Here is an 18,584-nt window from a genome sequence, read left to right on the forward strand (position 1 = left end):
TAGGAAAGAAAGTACTGAATGCTTCTTATTATGCTTGACATGGGAATCTCTCTGAGTAAATGGAGCAGCTGCTCTGGAGTGCTCAGTGTTTGTTGTTTCTGATCCAGTCACATTAACTGGGGCTTCCTGCTGCATTCTTGGATTTCAGCAATCAGCCCAGCAGGGCAAAGCGGAAAGGCCCCTCCAACGAGGACTTGAGGAAAACACAGAAGAGGGCCAAAATGGAGCTTAAGGATGAAGATTTGCAGGTTGCCATGGCAATGTCACGCTCTCTGTTGGAGCAAGAAAAGCAGGAACAAGCAAAATCAGTTACAAATGTGAAACCGGTGGCTGCTTTCCCAATCAAATGGAAGCCAGGATCAGGTATGTGTTACAGCAAGTTAGTGTCTGAGGCTGTGTTATGCAGGAGTAACGTGGCTGCTCTCCACCAAAACTTCCCTGTTGGATACAGGAGGGATGACAGCCCTGTTTCTGGTTTATTTAAGCTGTCAGAGCTTCAACAATATGCAGTATCCACACGCAGTTAAGGAAGGCTGCAGAATGTCCATGGGTTTTGGGAATCTTGTGCTTTTTTTCACTGGTTTGTTATTTTGAATCTGTAAAATAGTCTTAAGCTGTTGTTTCTTGTAAACTGTGGAAGTGAGGAGAAATAACATGAAAATATGATTGTTATTTCTCCTGCAGTAGATTTTTTCCTATTCTTCCTGCTGCAGCCTGGATTAATGCAGCTTTTTCAGTGTTATCTCGTATCATTTTGTCCTTTCTGCAGTGCTGTGTATGTCCAGTACATGCTGCTGAGCAGGTGCCTCGCTATGTCGGAGTGCAGAAGGGCTTAGAAAGGCAGACAACTGCCAAGGGAGAGGGTTGAGAGCTGTACAGAGGGGAGACTTGACTCTTCATAACCCTGCTCAGGTCTCCTCCTGTCCATAGGTACTCCCAGTTGGATCTGGGGTTGGGCATTAGTAAGGCAAAGGTAGTAAGACACAGGATTTCCTAATGAAGGCTGCCTAGTGTTTGTGTGAGCTGTGGTTTGATGTCATCCATGACCAGAACACAAGATAAGGAGTCCTTCATGGGTGTGTTGGTGGTTTTTCCTCCCTTTGTTGTGCAGCACTGCCATACAGTGTTGGAGGTTAGGATTTTTCTTTTTTTCCTTTTTCTTTCTCTCAGGGAATTTTGTCCCATCTGTTGCCTAAGACATGATAAGGACCGGTGCTTAAGAGACAAAAGAAGTGGCCAGGGTAGAAGGAGGGGTGCAGCTGGCTACTCTCTTAGCTGAGGGGTTTTCTCTTGGGAAGGGCAGAGATACCCGAGATTTTGGCTGGGGGGTGAGGGGCTGGGCTCAGCTCCTGGCTCGTTCTCGGGATCGGAGGGGAACGGTCGAGTTCAACTCGGGGAGAATTCGCTGCCACCGCAGAGTCCAGCCCTGTACTGCTTCTTCCTTACCGTGGGTGAGCCTCTGCTCGTAAGAGCAGCCATTGAATTGGGACCTTATTAACCCCCGATCTGACTGGAAAGGACCCTCACCATCTACTCGGGTGCCTCAGGGGAAAAACCCGGGACCCCGAACCCCACCCTCTTCCCGGAGGGCGCGTCTCCCGGCTGCGTGCAGCAGCTGCTACGGAGAAGCCCGGCTGCTGCCGCCCAGCCCCACTGCTTTCTGCTGCTGCTGCTGCCCAGCCCCACTGCTTTCTGCTGCTGCCGCCTCGGGCTTTTTTGCTACAGCACCCCGTGTCTGCCCGACTTCCCCCGCAGCTCCTGCTACGGCATATATATGTAAAGAACTGTTATTCCTTTCCCCATATCTTTGCCTGAAAGCCTCGTAATTTCAAAGTTACAATAATTTAGAGGGAAGGGGAGGTCACCATTCCAAAGGAGGTTCCCGCTTTCCTTGGCAGACACCTATCTTTCAAACCAAGATATACAGGCAGCGTTCCATAGGGCTGGGAGGCTGCACGGCTACCAGTGCTTTCCATAATGATCAGATTTAGTGGACATGGGAAGGCCCCCAGAATGCAGCAAAGCAGTGTGAGGAGTCACTCTTCTCCAGAGTTCATTTCTCCCATAAGGGCTATCTGAGGTTTTGGACTACCTGCACAATCTTAAGAGTTGTGTTCTCATGCCTTTTGGTCATCACTGATTATAGTGCTGAAGAAACTGCTGTGTTGATCTCCTCTGCCCTGTGTGTTCAGCTGTTTATTTATTTGGATTCCTTTTCTTTTTAAAGAGAAAAAAAGGCGTAGAAAAGGTGCCAGTGCCCCTCCACCACTGCTGCTCCAGGACCCAGAGAAGGCCCACAAGAGGATCCAGGAGCGAGTAGCTATGATGCTGACAGAAGAGGTGGAATTCCCTCCCACCCCTCAGCTGCCCATTAGTAGGATTTTGGAGGATGAATCTGGAAAAGCAGCCTGGCTCATGCCACTGTCCAAAGCCAGGGACTGCTTTTTATGGAAGATCAGTGCTCTGACAGGACCCTGTGACCCTGGATCATTCTACACTGCAGACTTAACCCCTCCAATTGAACCCTGGAAGCCTGTGCAGGTGGGGTGCTCTGTTGTCCTTGCTCTGATATATGTGTGCCCTAGTTCTTGATACTTGCTCTCTATCCCTTCTGTTTCCTCATTTGGAATGTAAACCAGTGATCCCCTCTCTCTGCACATTCGCTGCCTGTGACCTTTTCTCTCCTGGTCTTACACAGTCAGGTTTGAGGATCTTGAACGGTCAGGTTGGAGGATCTTGAGCTTTCATTTCTGCCTTTTGGAAAGGAGAAGAAGGCTCATGTTACCATGGTGTTTGAGCTTTCAGAAAATGAAAGGGATGGAAACAGAGTACTGAGTAAAGGGACCCCATCCTGCTCATTATGCTGTTAGTTTGTCCATAGTTACAGCAGCCTGACTCTTGTTTTTGTACTTTGCACTTCTCTCTGGTCATTTCTATTGTGAGTGTTGCCCATGTTGCACTCAGCAAGGATTGGGGGAAAAGTTTAAACTGAAACTTGATATTTGCTAGCACAGAGAAGGTGGGAGTGCCTGGAGTTGTACAGCAAAGCGTTTGCACTCAGCCTTTCCCTGTGCATCCCACTGCCTCCTGGTGCATGTGAGCTTTGATCCAGGTCTCAGTTCCACTCTTTCATTTTGTTTCCACCTGGATCTGCCTCTTCCAGTGCTCTGTATTTTTATAAAAAGTGCCCACAGAAACAGACAAAGCTCTTTCAGTCTCTTTTCTCCGAGGAGGATATCCCTTCTCTTTCTTCCCTTTTTCTTCTATTGAAGTATTTGCTGCTCCTGTTCAGAAACTACTGTGCATATGTAGGTGCTTTATTTAATACTTCTTCCCTAGCCAAAGCCCAGTGTTTCTCTGGCTTGTTGCAGGTTGAGGCTGGAGAGGAGGGACTCCCTTCTAGGAAGTTTTGAGCTTTCATTCAAGCCAAAAACTGCCAGAGAAGTTTAAAAATAAAAAGCAGGAATGTCTTTAAAATCATGGCAGGAGTGTGTTTTTCCTCTGATTCTTTCCATTCACAGAAATGGCTGGACCATTTTTACTTAGAAATAAACAAGCAAAATTATTTTTTGGGAAACGAAGACCAAACCTGGAAAATACCCACTCCAAGGTGAAAGTTTGATTTAGTTACATGTAACTGCAAAAGCATTTCAGAACTCGGAACAGAAGCCCCTGGAGAGCTTCAGCTGTGACTTTTGCCAGGAACTCCAGCTACAATGAAGTATTTAGATGTTGGATTGGGAGCATTTCCCCCATCCTTTCTCCCTGCTTGGCAGCTGCCTGCACAGACATGCTCCTGGAGAAACCAACTTTTCTGCATTTTCTGTTCTAGTTTTCTTTCTTCTGTTCAGAGCTGTCTTATCTCTGGAGAGCCCTTCATAAAACTGCAGAGAACTGTTCCTCAGAATCCCCTGTACCTGGGCAATGCTCTGTGATCCTTCACAGGTGTTTCAGGAGTATGAAGTAGAGACCATACTCTGAGCTCTGCAAACACACAAAACAAGACCTAATTTATTGGTGTCTTTTTTTCCTCCTCATTTGATCAGAATAAGCCAGAGAACCTCCAGCCACCAGTGGGGTCTCACCAGCCAGAAGTATCCCAGCAAACTCATCCTGACCTCAGTTCTCAGGAACCCATTTGCACAAAGGTTGGAGGCCAAACTTCTGATGAATCCAAAGCAGGCCCCAGAGGAGATGGGCAGCTTTTATCCCCAAGCCAGAAGGACATTCAGACCCTGCAGGACCTCGTGGAGTTGGCCAGGGAAGGACTCACCCTTACTCAATGGAACCTTGACACTGGCCATGTTCAGGCAGCAGAGCAGCCAGGTGAGTTCTGGCAGCTTTGTGAGCCCTGCCCCTGGTTCCTTGAGCTACACAGAGCCAGACTTAGGCTGGGCTGAGTCAGAGAGCCATGGAAGCACCCACAGGTTGTTGGTGTTTATCCAAGAGGTGATGTTGTGGGGGCACTTTTTCCTCCTGTAAGATTTAGATACAATCAACCTGATATTTCTGAAAGTATTCTTAAATCCCAGCTTTTAAGAGAACTCCTGGACTGCAGATACTAAATTTTATTTTAAAATTAAAGATATCAAAGTATTTTCTGCTAGGAAAGAGCCTGGATATGTTCAACAGTTAGAACAAAATCTTCATTTCTTGTTATCTTGGGCACACACAAGAGCTGGAGAGGGACTTTTCACAAGGATATATAGGACAAGGGGGATTGGCTTCAAACCAAAGGAGCATTTATTTAGATTAGATAGTAGGAAGAAATTTTTCCCTGTGAGGGTGGTGAGGCCCTGGCACAGGGTGCCCAGAGCAGCTGTGGCTGCCCCTGGATCCCTGGAAGTGTCCAAGGCCAGGTTGGACGGGGCTTGGAGCAAGCTGGGATAGTGGAAGGTGTCCCTGCCCATGGCAGGGGGTGGGACTGGATGGGCTTTAAAGTCCTTTCCAACTCAAACCAGTCTGTGATTCTGTGGTTCTGCCTGGACAGCCTTTCTGTTATTTGCACTGTCTTTTCAGGTCTTGAGACAGTCGGATGAGAGAGATGCACAAGAGGGATGATTTTGTGTTGGACATCAATTACACAAACCTGAAGTTAATCTATGCCTACACAGGGTTGAAAAAATACAACACCTGGAATTCCTTTGTGGGCAACTCTAATGTCCCCAGTCACAGTTGCATATGGTGCACAACTGCATATTTCAAGGGCAGTGGTGCCCCTTAAAATGCTCTGGCTCTTCAGCAGAGTCTGTTGTGTCTCCTGTTCATCCGTGAACGAGAACATGGTTACTAAGCTCACCTGTCTGCATTTGCACTTGGATATAATATTCCTCACTTCCCCTGCTAAACTGCAGCATATGGTCCCTGGCCCTTTAATGTATATAAATAACAGTGGAATGGTGCTTAGGAACCCTCAGCCTGGCACAACCCAGAGCCAAACCTTGCAAAAAGGCATGAGGGAGAGAATGAGCCTTTAGCCCAGCCAGCCTGGTCATAGCAGCTGTCACAGCAAGGATCCTGTTAGGAGCTCTTAGATCATTCTGTCTCACAAGGAAGTTGTATGTGATTTGTGATGTGCGTTTTCTTCCCTGAGGAGAAGAACTGACTCCCAGCGATCCTCCACATAGTGGCTTTGTGCCCCCATCCAAGGAGAAGAACCTTCTCAGGAGCAGCAGTAAAACAGTAAGGATAACCATTTTTTCCACTCTTTATAGATTCATCTATAATAATGAAAAAAAGCTGTTGCATTTGTGCAATTCAAAAAAGTGTGGAATATTTCCCATTCCTTTCTGTGGAAACAAAGTGGTGCTTAAGGTTCACAGTGACTGAGGATTCATCATGGGCACAGGTGAGATCAGCACACCTGGGGTGTTCCATCCATGCCCACAAGAGCCTGGGGATCTTTCAGTACTTGTCTTACCTGATGAGAGATGATTTAAATGCCAGGGAACAGAAGGCCAAGCTGAGCAGGTTAGAGAATTGTGTTGTAGCACTGAGAGTGTTTGGGGGTAGGAACCAGGGATGCAGCTGCAGCATGTTATGCAATACACTGCTTTAATGCCCAGGAGAAAACTGGCTGCAGCCCAGGAGAGACAGAGCTGCTGGTGCTCCCTCTGGGCTCACACACCACCCAGAGCTCCTTCCTGTTCTGGCACCTTTCTCCCCACTCTGTCCTGCAGTGGGAGAGGGAATTCTTGCAAGGACTGGTTGGCTTGTACTAAGTCCTGGCATAAAAGCCTGGTAGGTGATGTGGAATGCTGCAAGAGCCATGGAAGATGAGCAGATTTTGCAGCTAATTGAGCTTTTAAAGGGTTTGGTATAGAAAACCCCCAGTTGTGGGAACACAGAGGATCTTGTTTGAAAATCAGTGTGTGCTCTGTGGTGACGGAGAAACACAGCCTAGTAAGTCATAGATGATTTTTTTATCAAGCCTGTATTGTTCTGTAGATCTCACCCCACATACCACAGAGGATGTGGTATGAAAGTATAATCAGTTTTATTCAATTGAAGTTCACACAAAACAAAACTAATTCATTTTCTTACCAAGGTCATTCACTTTATCTGATAAAACTTACTATCTATTGTTTGATAGTAAATAATCATGCCATGAAAGGAAGTACATTTTGGTGCTGGATAAATTTTGATGCTCTGACAACATACTTTCATATTGTACTTGAAGGATTAAGATCCTCCTAAAAGGAGACAATTCCTTGAGGTGGGAATCAGTATTAAACTTGAGCATCCCAGCTACTTGGTACAGAAACTCTAGGTATTCTTGGGGTGTATTAAAAAAAATTATCCTCAGCAGGAAAGTCTTGTTTTGTTTTTCTATTAAACCAGAGGCCTTTAGCAGTACAGAAACTGTTCTCACACTGTTGTTGAAACTCAGTTGCTCCCAGCAAAACCAGTAGGGTCACTTTTTCAGAGTCTGTTTGATTCCATTATAGTTTTCCTGAGCAAGTGAAGTGTTGTTGAAGAGCTGGATTGCCAATGGGAGAGATCTGTGCTTTGGGTGAGCACAGTGTAACCATGTAGAGCAAATGCACCCATTGCATTGGTAACACATCCCCTGTGCTGAAGACCCTTGGTCACATCAGTGGGCTCCAGTCTCAGTGGCCTCCTCAGTGTTCTGGTGTGTTCTCCAACACACAACTTGTACCTGCTCAGAGCTGTCTTCTGGCCAGTTTCTTTGCCTTGCACAGAGAATGGAGCAGCCAGGAGGTTTCTGGCCTTGTTTAATTTCCCTATTCTTGATTGATAATTTTAGCATCAGCAGGAAAGCTGTTCTGGGCTCGCTGCCTGGAGCGTCACATTGGGAGTCTGTGTTTGCTGGCGGCCCCAGAGCTGCCTCGCAGGTAGCCCACCTGCCAAGAATAAGAAAGCAAGAAGAATCAGTTTAGTTTCCAGACTGAGTTTCCTGTCTTCCCTTTGGAGGTCAGTCCACAGCACTGCCACAGCAGGCAGAATGTTCCCTAGCCCACCTATGAAGACTGGGAGAAGCATTCCAGTGTGTGCTGCTAATTCCTGCTGGCTGGAGCGAGTTGAAAGGTTGGCTCTCCACAGCCCACTGCTAATGTAGAAACCTGCTAAGAAAATAAAGAGTTGTGTTGTTCCAGGTGGAACTGCATCTCCTGCAGATGTTTCCTGGAATAAAACTTGCAATTCCTCAGCTCTGCAGTAGGTTTGAAAAGCACAAGGTCAGTGATGAGGGTGTTAACCATAAACTGGTTTCCATGTGCTGTCAGGCAGTCTCTCAACCCAGCCATGAGCTGAGGGTGTTTCACACTTCCCTGAAGCACTCCAGGGCCACCACCAGAGCTGCAACACTAGGAGGGATCTGAGTCTTGAGGAGATTGCCTGGGAGCAGCTCCAGAGGAGCTGTCTTGCCATCCTTGCTCTCTTTGGCAGCATACCCCAAGCCTGACCTTGCCATCACCATAACCAGCCACAGATAACTCAGCCCTCCCCAAAATTCTAGCAAGGGGTTCTGGAATGATAATAAAAGTTGTGTTTCTTTTTTAAAATGGAGTGGAATTTTCAAAAGAGGTTTCAGTAGCATGCTCATAAATTCCTTTGAACTGGATGCCTACATTAGTTTTATTCTGTCGGGGCGCCTTGTTGCAGAGCTGCTCTTCTCAGCTGTCATTGCCAGACAGTGAAAAGAGGTAAGAAAGGCTCATTACCCCCTCCTGAGTCATCCTCTTTCCTTTTACCCTAATTATAATGAATTGAGTTCAAGTCTGTGGAAATGGAAGTTACAGTTGCTTCAAATTGTGGTGGGAAGCAGTAGATGATGAGGACAGCTATAGGCTGTGGGTAGACCACAGCAGGAAACACGTGGTGAGATCTGAGGGTGATAATGTGTTGTGACACAAGTACAGCAGAATACAACACAACTGCCCTTTCTCCACAATGAGCAGGCTGTGAAAAAGTAGAGGAAAAACAAAGCAGGAATGTCAGACTTATCTGCTTGTCCTGTGGAAGACCTGAAGTTCATAAAGCTGGTGATTATCTTCAGGAGGCAGAGGTGGTGTTTCCAGGCTGGGGCCCCCAGCACAGCAGTGCTGATAAACTGGGTTACTCCCTTCTTCTTTTTCAGGGAAAGTGTTTGATAGCTGTAACCTAACACCTGTCTTTGTGTTCCTTCTGTGTCCTAGTCCTCTCTCAGGTTGCTGGCTCAAGATTTCGGTGCCATGGTCAACAACCCCCACCTGAGTGATGTCCAGTTCCAGGTGGACAGTGGGGACATCCTCTATGCCCACCTCTTCGTGTTGTACGCGCGGTGTCCGGCGGCGGCTCAGGCTGTGAGTGCTGCTGGCATTCCTTCTGCTCCTGGGTAGGAGAGCCCAGGCTGTCCCCTCCCACAGCCAGCCAGTGCCCCAAACCAGCACAGAGCACTGCTGGGCTTAATGGCAACTGCCTCAGGACCTGCAGTGGTTTTTCAGCTTAGGGAAACCGGAATAAATCTTGACAAAGTGGTGAAAGATGTGCTGCTTTATCCAGGGAGGCTATGGGGAGTCAAGGATCCTTGCATTGCACCCATGAGCAATGAGGGAAGCTTCCCAAGTGCTTCTCACTCTTGAATTTTTGTCCCTGTGCAAGCACAGACTGCCTTGTCCATCTTGGTGTGTCCTGCCTGTCAGCCAGGCTGGGAAATGTGAGCAGGGAGTAAGGAAGATTCTGGGAAGTACTTTAAAAAAATCTGCACAGAGGTTTTGTCGCTCTTGCTTTGGAGGTACCTGCACTGCCTGTGCTTTTTGCAAGGCTGGTGAAGGAGTTCTTATGCTCCCAGAGCATTTTAGGTTGAATAGCTCCCAGCCTGCTCCTATGCAGCTTCCAGGTAAATTCAAAACAGACCAGAGGAAGCTCATGCAGAGGTGTAGATAACTCTGGAAATTCTGCTCTGGGAAGTAATTTGATTGCAAAACTAAGTGGAGAACTCTAAGGTCACCTTTGATACGTGTGACTAAGGCAAGTAGTTAAACAGTTAACAGCTACAGGTCAGGAAGGACATGGCCTCTTCCACAGGGAGCTCTTGTAACTGCTTCACCTTGGCATCCTGGCCCCAGGGTAGGGCATGGGCAAATGGAAGGAGCTGATGGGAACAAGGATGAATGTAGGTGTTGTGTTGCTTTATTAGCAAACAGACTTTGCTTTCTCTGCCCCAGGTACACAGCGAGGGGTTGGTGGTGGAGGAGGATGGGGCTGCGCCGACGCACCGGGTGCTGTTGAGCGACGTGTCTGCTGAGGCTGTGGCTGCCTTCCTGCGGTACCTCTATGCTGCTGACACCAACTTCCCTGCTGGGCTGCGGCCCCAGCTACGGGCTCTGGCTGCCAGGTGTGTACCCTGAGCATGTTTTGGATCCCCTCAGGCTTTCAGCCACACAGACCCCAGTTTGAGATCTTCCGTTGCAGTTTTAGCGGCTTACAAATTCCATGGTGCTCTGCTACATCTTAAATGAAACTTGCACGTAAGGACATCCTGCCCTCAGCTTTTCCACCTGTTTGAGAGTTTCTATGTTCACTATATGCTCAGCAGACTTTGGCTGAGAGTTTTGTCTCAGGATGGCTGTTGGCAGCTGATGTTGAAGATGATGAACACAACTTCTATATGTGATTCTCACTTCATCTGAACAACACTTACAGAATGTATTGGATGCTCAGACTTTAATGTGTTGTGTCAGCCATGCTCCAGTTGTGGTCCTAGCCATGTCCTAAGAGCTTGAAACAGGAGCAGTTGCTGAGGTATGCCAGGGACATGGTTGGGGCTTGCCAAGTGTATGTAGAGAGGTGCCCTGTCATTCCAAAAAGCCAGGAATATTGCACATGGCAGATATTATCCAGCCTCAGCCACTCCATGGGACTTTCCCATTGCCAAAGGGATTTAGTGTAGTCAGTCTCAAGCACAGAAAAGGAAGAATGTGCCTGATACTTTCATGTGAGTGACAGCTGGAAAAGGGTATTTGGAATTTTAGGAGTACACTGGATTTTGTACGTCTTAGGAAACTCAACTCAGCATCCTCACGTGAATTCCTTACAAAGCTCACAAAAGTGATCTGACAGCCAAATGGTGAAGAAATACTGGAGGAGGAAATACTAATTATGTCGTTACTATAATTGTTACTATTGTATTCTTGCAGATTTGGTGTGAGGGAACTGATGGCAGAGTGTGAAAACAACAATGGAGAGAGCCAGGTGTCCTCCGGAGTGGATTCAGAAGATGATCTTATCTCTGTGAGGGATGAAGAAGATTGTGAGGACAGAGCTGAGAACTTCCAAGACCTCTTGAATTCAGTGTGGGTGGGTGAAGATGAGGAAGAAGTAGCTATGCTGAACCCTGAGTGCCAGAAGGAAGATGATAGTGAGGTAGGAGAACAAGAGCTGGAGGAAATCTATGAGTTTGCTGCAACTCAGAGAAAGATGGCTCAGGGTGAAAGAGAGGTGAGCAAGGGAACATGCTGCAGCATCAGCAGTGACACCGAGGCAGCCCGAGGTACAAACCAGCAATCTGAGGAGGAAGAGGTAAAGAGAGCTGAATCTGCTTCAGTAAGCAACAGCCTCAAAGGTCTGAGGGATGGCAACAGTGTGGAAAGATCTGAATGTCACTTGTCTGCACAAGAAGAGAAGATGCAGAATATAAATAGGTGCAAGAGCATGAATGATCCAGAGGCCACTATAGTGCCTCACCACAGTGAACCTCAGAAATGGGATGGAGCAGCCCATGGTGCTAATGAAGGAGGGGCTGTTGAGGGGTGTAAGGATGTGAAGGATTCCAAGTCACCTCAGGTCTCACATGACAAGGCAGATCACCGTGAAGAGCAGTTTCCTGGTTTCCAGGGTGATACTGATATAAATGACAGCTATGAACGTTTGTTTTCTGCCTCTCAGGGGGATCACTGTGAGCCTTCCCCAGTGAAAGAAGTTACCAAAGAATCAGGAAAGTCCCCTAGTGAAAAACATGTTGGTCTCAATGATTCTCTTCTGTTCAGCAAGTCACAAAAAGGCTGCTCTCCGTGTAAGAATGGCTTTTGTGTCCCTTATGTGTCTCTTTTTCCTGCTCTTGGCTCTTCACCTGCATCTCCAAAATCAGAGGGAAACTTTGCCAGGGAACATATGTCAACACCAAAGCAAAACAAAAAGGAAAAATCATTCCCATCTGATGAAATACACTCCCAGAAAGCCAAGGAGCCTGGTGCTGCATCAAGAAACGAGATCACAGTTTCTCCAGCTGAGCTTCCTCACAGCGAATCAAACAAGCACGCACATGTTCCAGTGTTGTCATCACCAGGCAGGACTCAGGATGCTGCAGCTCAGGGGATCAAGGAGGGTGATGTTATTGTTTTATCTTCTTCTGATGATGAAATGGAGTTACAACAAGGCAAGAAGTTGCTAGAATCTGACTCTGCTCTGAAGAAAACGGAAATCCCTGGGCTCCTGAGGTGTACAGACATAGAACAAAGTCCTGAGATACCAAAACCTGACCATAACTCATCAGTCCCTGAAACAGAGCAGAGATCAACCCAGGTCTCATGTGGCAATACAGACACAGTGTGTGTAAGTGGTGATGTAAAGGTGTCCCCTGAATTTCCTCGCAGCAGACAAACAGGTGCTTGTACAGAAATCAAACAGAGTCCAAACCCGAGCCCTGGGAAAAGGCTCAGTCATGAATTGTCTCCAGGCACAGACTGCTTCTGGTTCGTGCCAGGAACACCAGTTCTGAGCAAAAGCAGAAGCTTCCCAACACAGACTCAGGTCACAAGTATTAATTCTGTAAAGGGTCCAGAATCTAAACTCAGCACAAAGAATGTAGCAGCAGGTAATAGTAACCATGAAATGACTGGAAAGTTAATAAAAGATCATGAAACAATGTTGTCAGACGAACATTTGCCTAGGGAGAACTCATCCAATGGGAGGAGCCCACCCCACAGCCCAGCTGCAGAATCCTTTTCCAAGAACTCCCTTCCAGTTTCTCCAGTGGATCCAGTTCTCTTCTCCCCTGGCCACACCAACACAGAAAGCAAATGTGCCAATATCTCAGGTTTACCCACACTGGGGCCTCCGTTCCAGGAGCAGCCACTGGAAGATAAAACAAACATCAGTGTGGTTGAGCTGGAGGACAGTGACAGGGAAGTAAGTCTGCCTTCTCTGGGGAGCAGTGTCCTGCTGTGTGAGGAGCCCCCAATCCCTGTTGATGACTGCTGGCATGTTGAGTATCTGTCACCAGTCAGAGGTGACGGCCACGACTCTGGCCAGGTCAGCCATGCAAAGACCAGCATGGCCAGCAGCCCCAGCCCTGACTCTTGGCATGAGCAGGAGGAGAGCCCAGTCCAAGTGCAGGGAATTAAGGGCAGCACCCCTCTCCAAGGAAGTCCTGCTTGCAGGAGAACAACTTTGCACTGCCCTGAGAAGAGCCCTATTGAGCCATGTTCATCAGTGGGCAGCAGAGCCAGTTACCTGGACTCCAAAATCTGGGATGACTGGAATGGAGAAGAGAAGGAAGATGAACTTCCAGAGATTCTTCCTCTGTCTCAGAGGTTGGCAGCTGCAGCAGGGGCCTGTCAGTCAGATCCTGTCAAGACTCCTGGTGAGAGCTTGTATCTATACTACACTTATTAGGCTACATTCAACTGGTTTTATTTTAATGCTTATCTTAACCTGTAGTTCACTTGACACACTGAAAGAGTCTTTGGGCCTTCTGATGCAAAACAGTTGGCAGGGCCAGGCACAAAGAAGGTGCAGTCATTTGCTGTGGGAAGGAGCCTGTCTAAATGTGGGATTCCTGGAGAGTAGCCACATGTGTTTCAGTGTCACCAGTCCATTGGTAGTGACAGTACTCCTTGCAGAAGCTGTGGGAAAAGCCAAGCAAAACAGAACAAAACACAGGCTCCAGCCTGCTTGCCAGCAGATTGATGTAATTGATGCCACTGTATCCAGTTAAATATATTATTAAACATGCCATACTAAATTATTAGTTTAAGGGGTGATTAGAACATGATGTGTGAGACTGGCTGTGCTTGACAGTATCAGTAAACTGGTATCATTAAATCAGTATCTAACTCCAGACCCCAGTAGCTTGATTTGCTCAGCTTTTTTATGCATCAAGTCTCTGTTATGAAATGTCCTTCCTGGGAGAAGGACCACTGCACAGAATTCAGTAAACATGGTTGTAACTGCTTTCTAAATGTTGCCTGTTCTAACAAAGCCCCGACTGGCCTCATTTTCAGATGTGACATATGTCCCAGTTTAAACTGTTTTCTGAGGTAAAGTCAATGAAAACCAAGTATCCTAATTAAGGGGGGGGAAAAAAAGTGTTGACTGTTCCGTCCAATGTGAAGCTGAGTAATAACTAAAACAGATTGTAAGGAAGTAGTTGCTATTAAACAATTACTAGATAATATTAGATTTCTGCCACTAAGAGGAGAAGTTAGCAGCCATTTAAAGTCCTTTCTGTACTGATTCTCATCACAGTAATTTCATTCTGCTGCAGAACCTTCCTGTCAAGAGAACAACGGGTCCCCCAGCACTCCAGTGACACCCATGCCAGCTTACTCCATCATGGAGACCCCACAGCTGAAGAAGGAGCTGAGCAGGTGAGCATTACCTCCCCCAGGATGGCTCTTTACAAGAGGAACCTGCTGGCAGGTAGTGTAAAAGAAGGGGAACCATGGTGAAGCTCCAGCCAGTGCTTTCTGAGGTCACATCACACTTTTCCAGCTGCACTTCCTGGCCTGAACCTCTTGCTGAGCTGTGACAGTGGAAGGTGCAGCATTACTGTAACCTAAACTCCCACGTTTCCCTTTCAGATTCGGTGTCCGTGCTCTCCCAAAACGCCAGATGGTGTTGAAGCTGAAGGAGATATTCCAGTACACTCACCAGGACAGGGACTCTGACTTTGAGGATGAAATCCCCTATTCCCAGCCCCTCCCACAGAAGTCCCCAGCCAAACAGCTGAGGCAGCCGAAGGCAGGCCAGGCTGCGGGCAGGAATCGCGCCCCAAGGGCTGTGGGCAAGAGGAAGCAGCCTGCCAAGGCTTCTGCAGTGCTCCCTAGGGGTAAGGCTGATGGTGCATCCCATGGAACAGGCTGTGCCACACCCAAGGAGGGAACTAACGTGCCACATCACCCAGAAGGTGCCAAAGAGCAGGAAAGGCCACCTGTGTCCCTGGCAGCTGATGGCAAGGATCTCCCGGCATCCCAGGAGTCAGCAGATTCTTCAGTGGATGGAAGTGACATCTCCTTTGGTTCACAGAGGTGAGGCAGTGAAATCCTAGACAAAACACTCAGTGGTGCAGGGCAGAGGTGAGGTAGGAATGAGGTAAACAGAGGTGAGTGTCCCAGTGGCCTACAGTGGCCCTGCCTCCTCCTTGAGTGTGTCACGTGGAGGTCAGCACACTCCTACAAAAGAAACAGGCTTTGGATTTCAGTCTAATTCCCACTGAACTATTCTCAGGACACAAAAGGGCTGCTTATGAGCAAGGCCCAAATCTGGTATGCCTGGTCTGCAGGTCAGTGACATGGAGCACTCGGTGCTGCCTGAGAACCTGGAGCTGGAGTTAAGAGAGGACGGCACAGCACCCCTTGGCTGAGCCTGCCAGGAGGGAAGGGCCAGGAGCCAGAAATTCCATACAGCTCTGGGCTGGGTGAGCAGGACCAGCACTGTCCTGGCTGGGATGGGCAGTTTGCAGAAGCCCTGCCATGTTCTGCCTCATTCATTTTGTAGGTGCTGGTAGTGCAGGGTCTGTGATCCCGCAGAGGGAGCTCATAGTTCTTCATCATAAGGGATTTGGGGAGCTCTGGTCTTGTCCTTGTTGGCCTGTTCTTTCCTTGACCTCTGGTCTGTTTCATCCTGCTTTTAGTTCCTTTGTGAATGGATTTGAAACCTGTGCTTTTGCATCTGAGGAGGAGGAAGAGGAGTTTCCAGCATCTCAAGCAGCAGCTCGGGAAGAGGAAAAGCTGGAGGCAATAAGGTGGTACATCCGCTCAAACACGGCCCTGTACAACAGGATTCTTTTCTATGAGCCCATCGAGCTGGCTGATCTGCACACAGAGCTCAAACAGAATGGCATTAAAATTTCCAAGGCAAAGCTGCTGAACTTTCTGGATTCTCAGTGCATCACATCTACCATGGCCAAAGCCCGGAAAGAGAAGGAACAGAAAAGGAAGGGGAGCAGAAAACAGAGAAGGCGATACCAAGTGAAGCCCACTCCTACCCCCTGAAAATTCTGTACATGGAGGCCTTGCTGCCAAGCTGGAAAGCCCATTCCCAGCTGGTGCTCCAGCAGCAGGTGATGGATGGAGCCCTATTGCTCCTCATGGCCTGATCCCCGGTGAACGGGCCTGAGCTGCACTCCCATTGCCCAGCCCTCTGCTCCGATTGCACAAACCCCCCATGGCTGCCCTGCCCTCAGCACACAGCTCACCTGGAACCTCTTTCCACCTGATTTGACTCTTGTGCCTTTTCTTTCCATTTTTTCTAATAGATTTTAGGTCCCCAACTTTTCTTTGTGCTGGTGCTTCCTTCAGTGACACTTGCCAGGACCTATTCCCTTGATCTGGGCTGTGAGATGCTTCACCCTTCACATTCCAGGATTCAATCCACTCTGTCAAGCACTGCCTGTTTACACTCCTGTGACTTCAGTATTTACTTCTTCAGCACAGTTTGCACTGCTGATTTTTAAGGCAGGGAATGCTGTGGAAATACATAAAAGGCCTTTTTTCTATAATTGCTTCACTTGACAATCTCAACTAAAACTCCTAAATCTGTGTTTCTGAAATGGCTGCAGAACAGGGCAGGGGTTTGTTCTGTTCCCTTTGCGACACCTGCCAAAAGCACCCCTGACACCCGAAGCCTCAGGAAAGCCCTTTCAATTGGAAAATCCAGTGGGATGTGTCCATCTGCCCACGGGATCTGTGTTCAAACCCCTCTGCTCCGTTTCCTGAGCACCCTTTTCCCTGCTCGGGCTGGCCTGAGTGTGTCCCCAGCAGAGATGTCTTCAAGATAATATTTAAGTGAGCACTGGAACTTGTCAGCACTTCTCACAGCTTGAGCTAAACCCACTGCTTGGAACAGTCCCACTTCCAAACTGGACTGGTCCCAGTTGTAAAGTGTCTGGGACTCCTGGGGAAGTCTTGGACCCTAAATTGTCATATTTTATATATTGACCTTCACAATAACAACTGACTTTTGTCTGTTCTGGCAGTTCTGAGTGTGCAAAGGCTCACTGAACAAAATGGACACAACACAAAAAGAGGGCAGATTTCTGATATCTTTATGTATGTGGGACATACAATTTTTTTTATACAGTATTTGTTTTTGATTTGATACAATAAAAAATTTAAATCCTGTCCATTCTCATATGGAACAGTAAACAAACACATCAATGTATAAAAAACATGAACTTTATTGAACTAGACTACTCTTCCCAGCTTCAACTAGAGTGAGAACATGACTGGGAAGCCTATGCCTAAAGAAAACATCAACTATTTTTAAACTTGAACTCTTCGAAACACTTCAACTGGGGGTGGAGAAGACTTCTTGGAAACCTATTTCCTAATAACAAAGGGGTTCCTAACACCTATGGGCAGGAATGTCCCAGTGCCCGGGCTCAGCACTGGTCACACATTCCCGGCCATGTCCGCCAAGCCCAGAGATGAGCTGGGGCTGGGGAGTCGGAGGAGAGGCGAGAGGTGGAGTCTGCTCTTCTGAGTGCCAGCGTTCCTTCGCCTCCTCCCTCTGGGCCCTGGCCTCTGCCGGGAGCTCTGGAGCAGAGACGTCTTCATCAGGGCCTGGTTCTCCAGCAGCAGCTGCAGCAGCTCCTCGGAGCAGCCGCGGCCCTGGCAGCACGGCCGTGCAGAGGCCCGGGCGCTCTGGCTCTTCTCCTGCAACACCCAGCACAGGGAGCCCGATGGAGGGGCAGAGGGGCCTCGGGGCTGAGCCCTCGGGCGCTGCCCTCGGCCCCTCCTGCACAGCGAGCCTGGGCCCGGCTGGGCTGCCCCGGGCAGAGGCTGCAGCAAGAGCAGCTCCGGGGCTCAGCCGGGCCCGTTCCTGCCCAGCGCTGGGCTCAGCCCCCGCTCCGCCGAAGCCTTGGCCAAGGGGCTGCCCCAGAGGCCCGGCACCCGCGGGGCCTGCCCAGCTCTGCTGCCCCACGGGGGCTCTCGGGCCTCGCCCCACACCCTCCTGGCCCAAGGCCTTGGCGGCCCCGGCACCGGCCCACCTGCCTCAGCCCCTCCCTCACCTCTCCCCGGCGTCTCCTGAGCCCTCTGACAAGGACCCAGCCCAGGTAAAAGCCCCTGAGAATCAGGGCCGCGGCTGCGCAGATCCACGGCAGCGCCTCCAGGACCAGCGCGGTGTCGCTCCTTGGCACCACGGCCTCCTGCTCCTCCAGGGCCTGGGGAAGCGCATCCCAGCTCCCTGTGTCCCCAGCAGCGTGGCTGGAAGGGTCCAGTGGCTGCACCAAGAGCAGCAGCACCGAGAGCGGCAGCAGCGGCAAGAGCCCCTGGCTGAGCATGGTGCTGCTGACGGACGAGCTGCCACCGCTGAACAGGCCCTGGATGTCCTTCCCAGCCGACTTCTGCCTGGGCTCTGGGCACGGCGACGGGCTGGGGACACTTATCAACACTGTCCCCAAAGGCTGTGATGTCACAAAATCAACTGGGGTGGAAGAGCTCTGTGAGATCACTGAGTCCAACCTGGAACCCGTCTCCACAATGGCAACCAGACCAGAGCTTTGAGTTCCTTGCCCAGGCTTTGCTTGGACACCTCCTACCACAGTTAATCCACCACCCACCTGGGCAGCCCATTCCAGTATCTGATCACACTTTATGGGAAGAAATTCTTCCTGATGTCCAACCCAAACCTCCCCTGATTTTGGTTGTGAAATGCTTCAACCTTCTCATTCCTGGATTCAATCCACTCTCTCAAGCAGTGCCTATTTACACCCCTCTCACTTCCATCTTCACTTCTTCAGCACAGCTTGTCCTGCTGATTTTGAAGGCAGGGGATGTTCTGGAAATACAATGCCTTTATTTTTAACTTGGTTCACTTTGTAATTGCTACTAAAATTCCTAAATCTGTGTTTCTGAGCA

The 18,584-nt window shown here is 48.8% G+C and overlaps 1 protein-coding gene across 6 annotated transcripts in view; it reads left to right on the forward strand.

Annotated features, from left to right (window-relative positions):
• SLX4 (SLX4 structure-specific endonuclease subunit) overlaps window positions 1-17,367 on the forward strand; it is a 29,834-nt gene extending 12,467 nt beyond the window's left edge. For 5 of the 6 annotated variants that reach the window (XM_069029766.1, XM_069029767.1, XM_069029765.1 and 2 more), the window contains exons 7-16: window positions 149-363; window positions 2,228-2,541; window positions 4,047-4,326; window positions 5,594-5,682; window positions 8,658-8,804; window positions 9,669-9,838; window positions 10,641-13,084; window positions 13,988-14,090; window positions 14,304-14,750; window positions 15,356-17,367. In XM_069029766.1, coding sequence (XP_068885867.1) covers window positions 149-363; window positions 2,228-2,541; window positions 4,047-4,326; window positions 5,594-5,682; window positions 8,658-8,804; window positions 9,669-9,838; window positions 10,641-13,084; window positions 13,988-14,090; window positions 14,304-14,750; window positions 15,356-15,716 — 4,570 coding nt within the window. In that variant the 3' untranslated portion in view covers window positions 15,717-17,367. The remainder of the gene's footprint in view (window positions 1-148; window positions 364-2,227; window positions 2,542-4,046; window positions 4,327-5,593; window positions 5,683-8,657; window positions 8,805-9,668; window positions 9,839-10,640; window positions 13,085-13,987; window positions 14,091-14,303; window positions 14,751-15,355) is intronic. The other variant, XM_069029770.1, reaches the window with a different exon arrangement.
• Window positions 17,368-18,584: the final 1,217 nt, after the last annotated feature.

The sequence above is a fragment of the Aphelocoma coerulescens genome, chromosome 14 (genome assembly GCF_041296385.1).
Source record: "Aphelocoma coerulescens isolate FSJ_1873_10779 chromosome 14, UR_Acoe_1.0, whole genome shotgun sequence".
In the NCBI taxonomy this organism is placed as follows: Eukaryota; Metazoa; Chordata; class Aves; order Passeriformes; family Corvidae; genus Aphelocoma; species Aphelocoma coerulescens.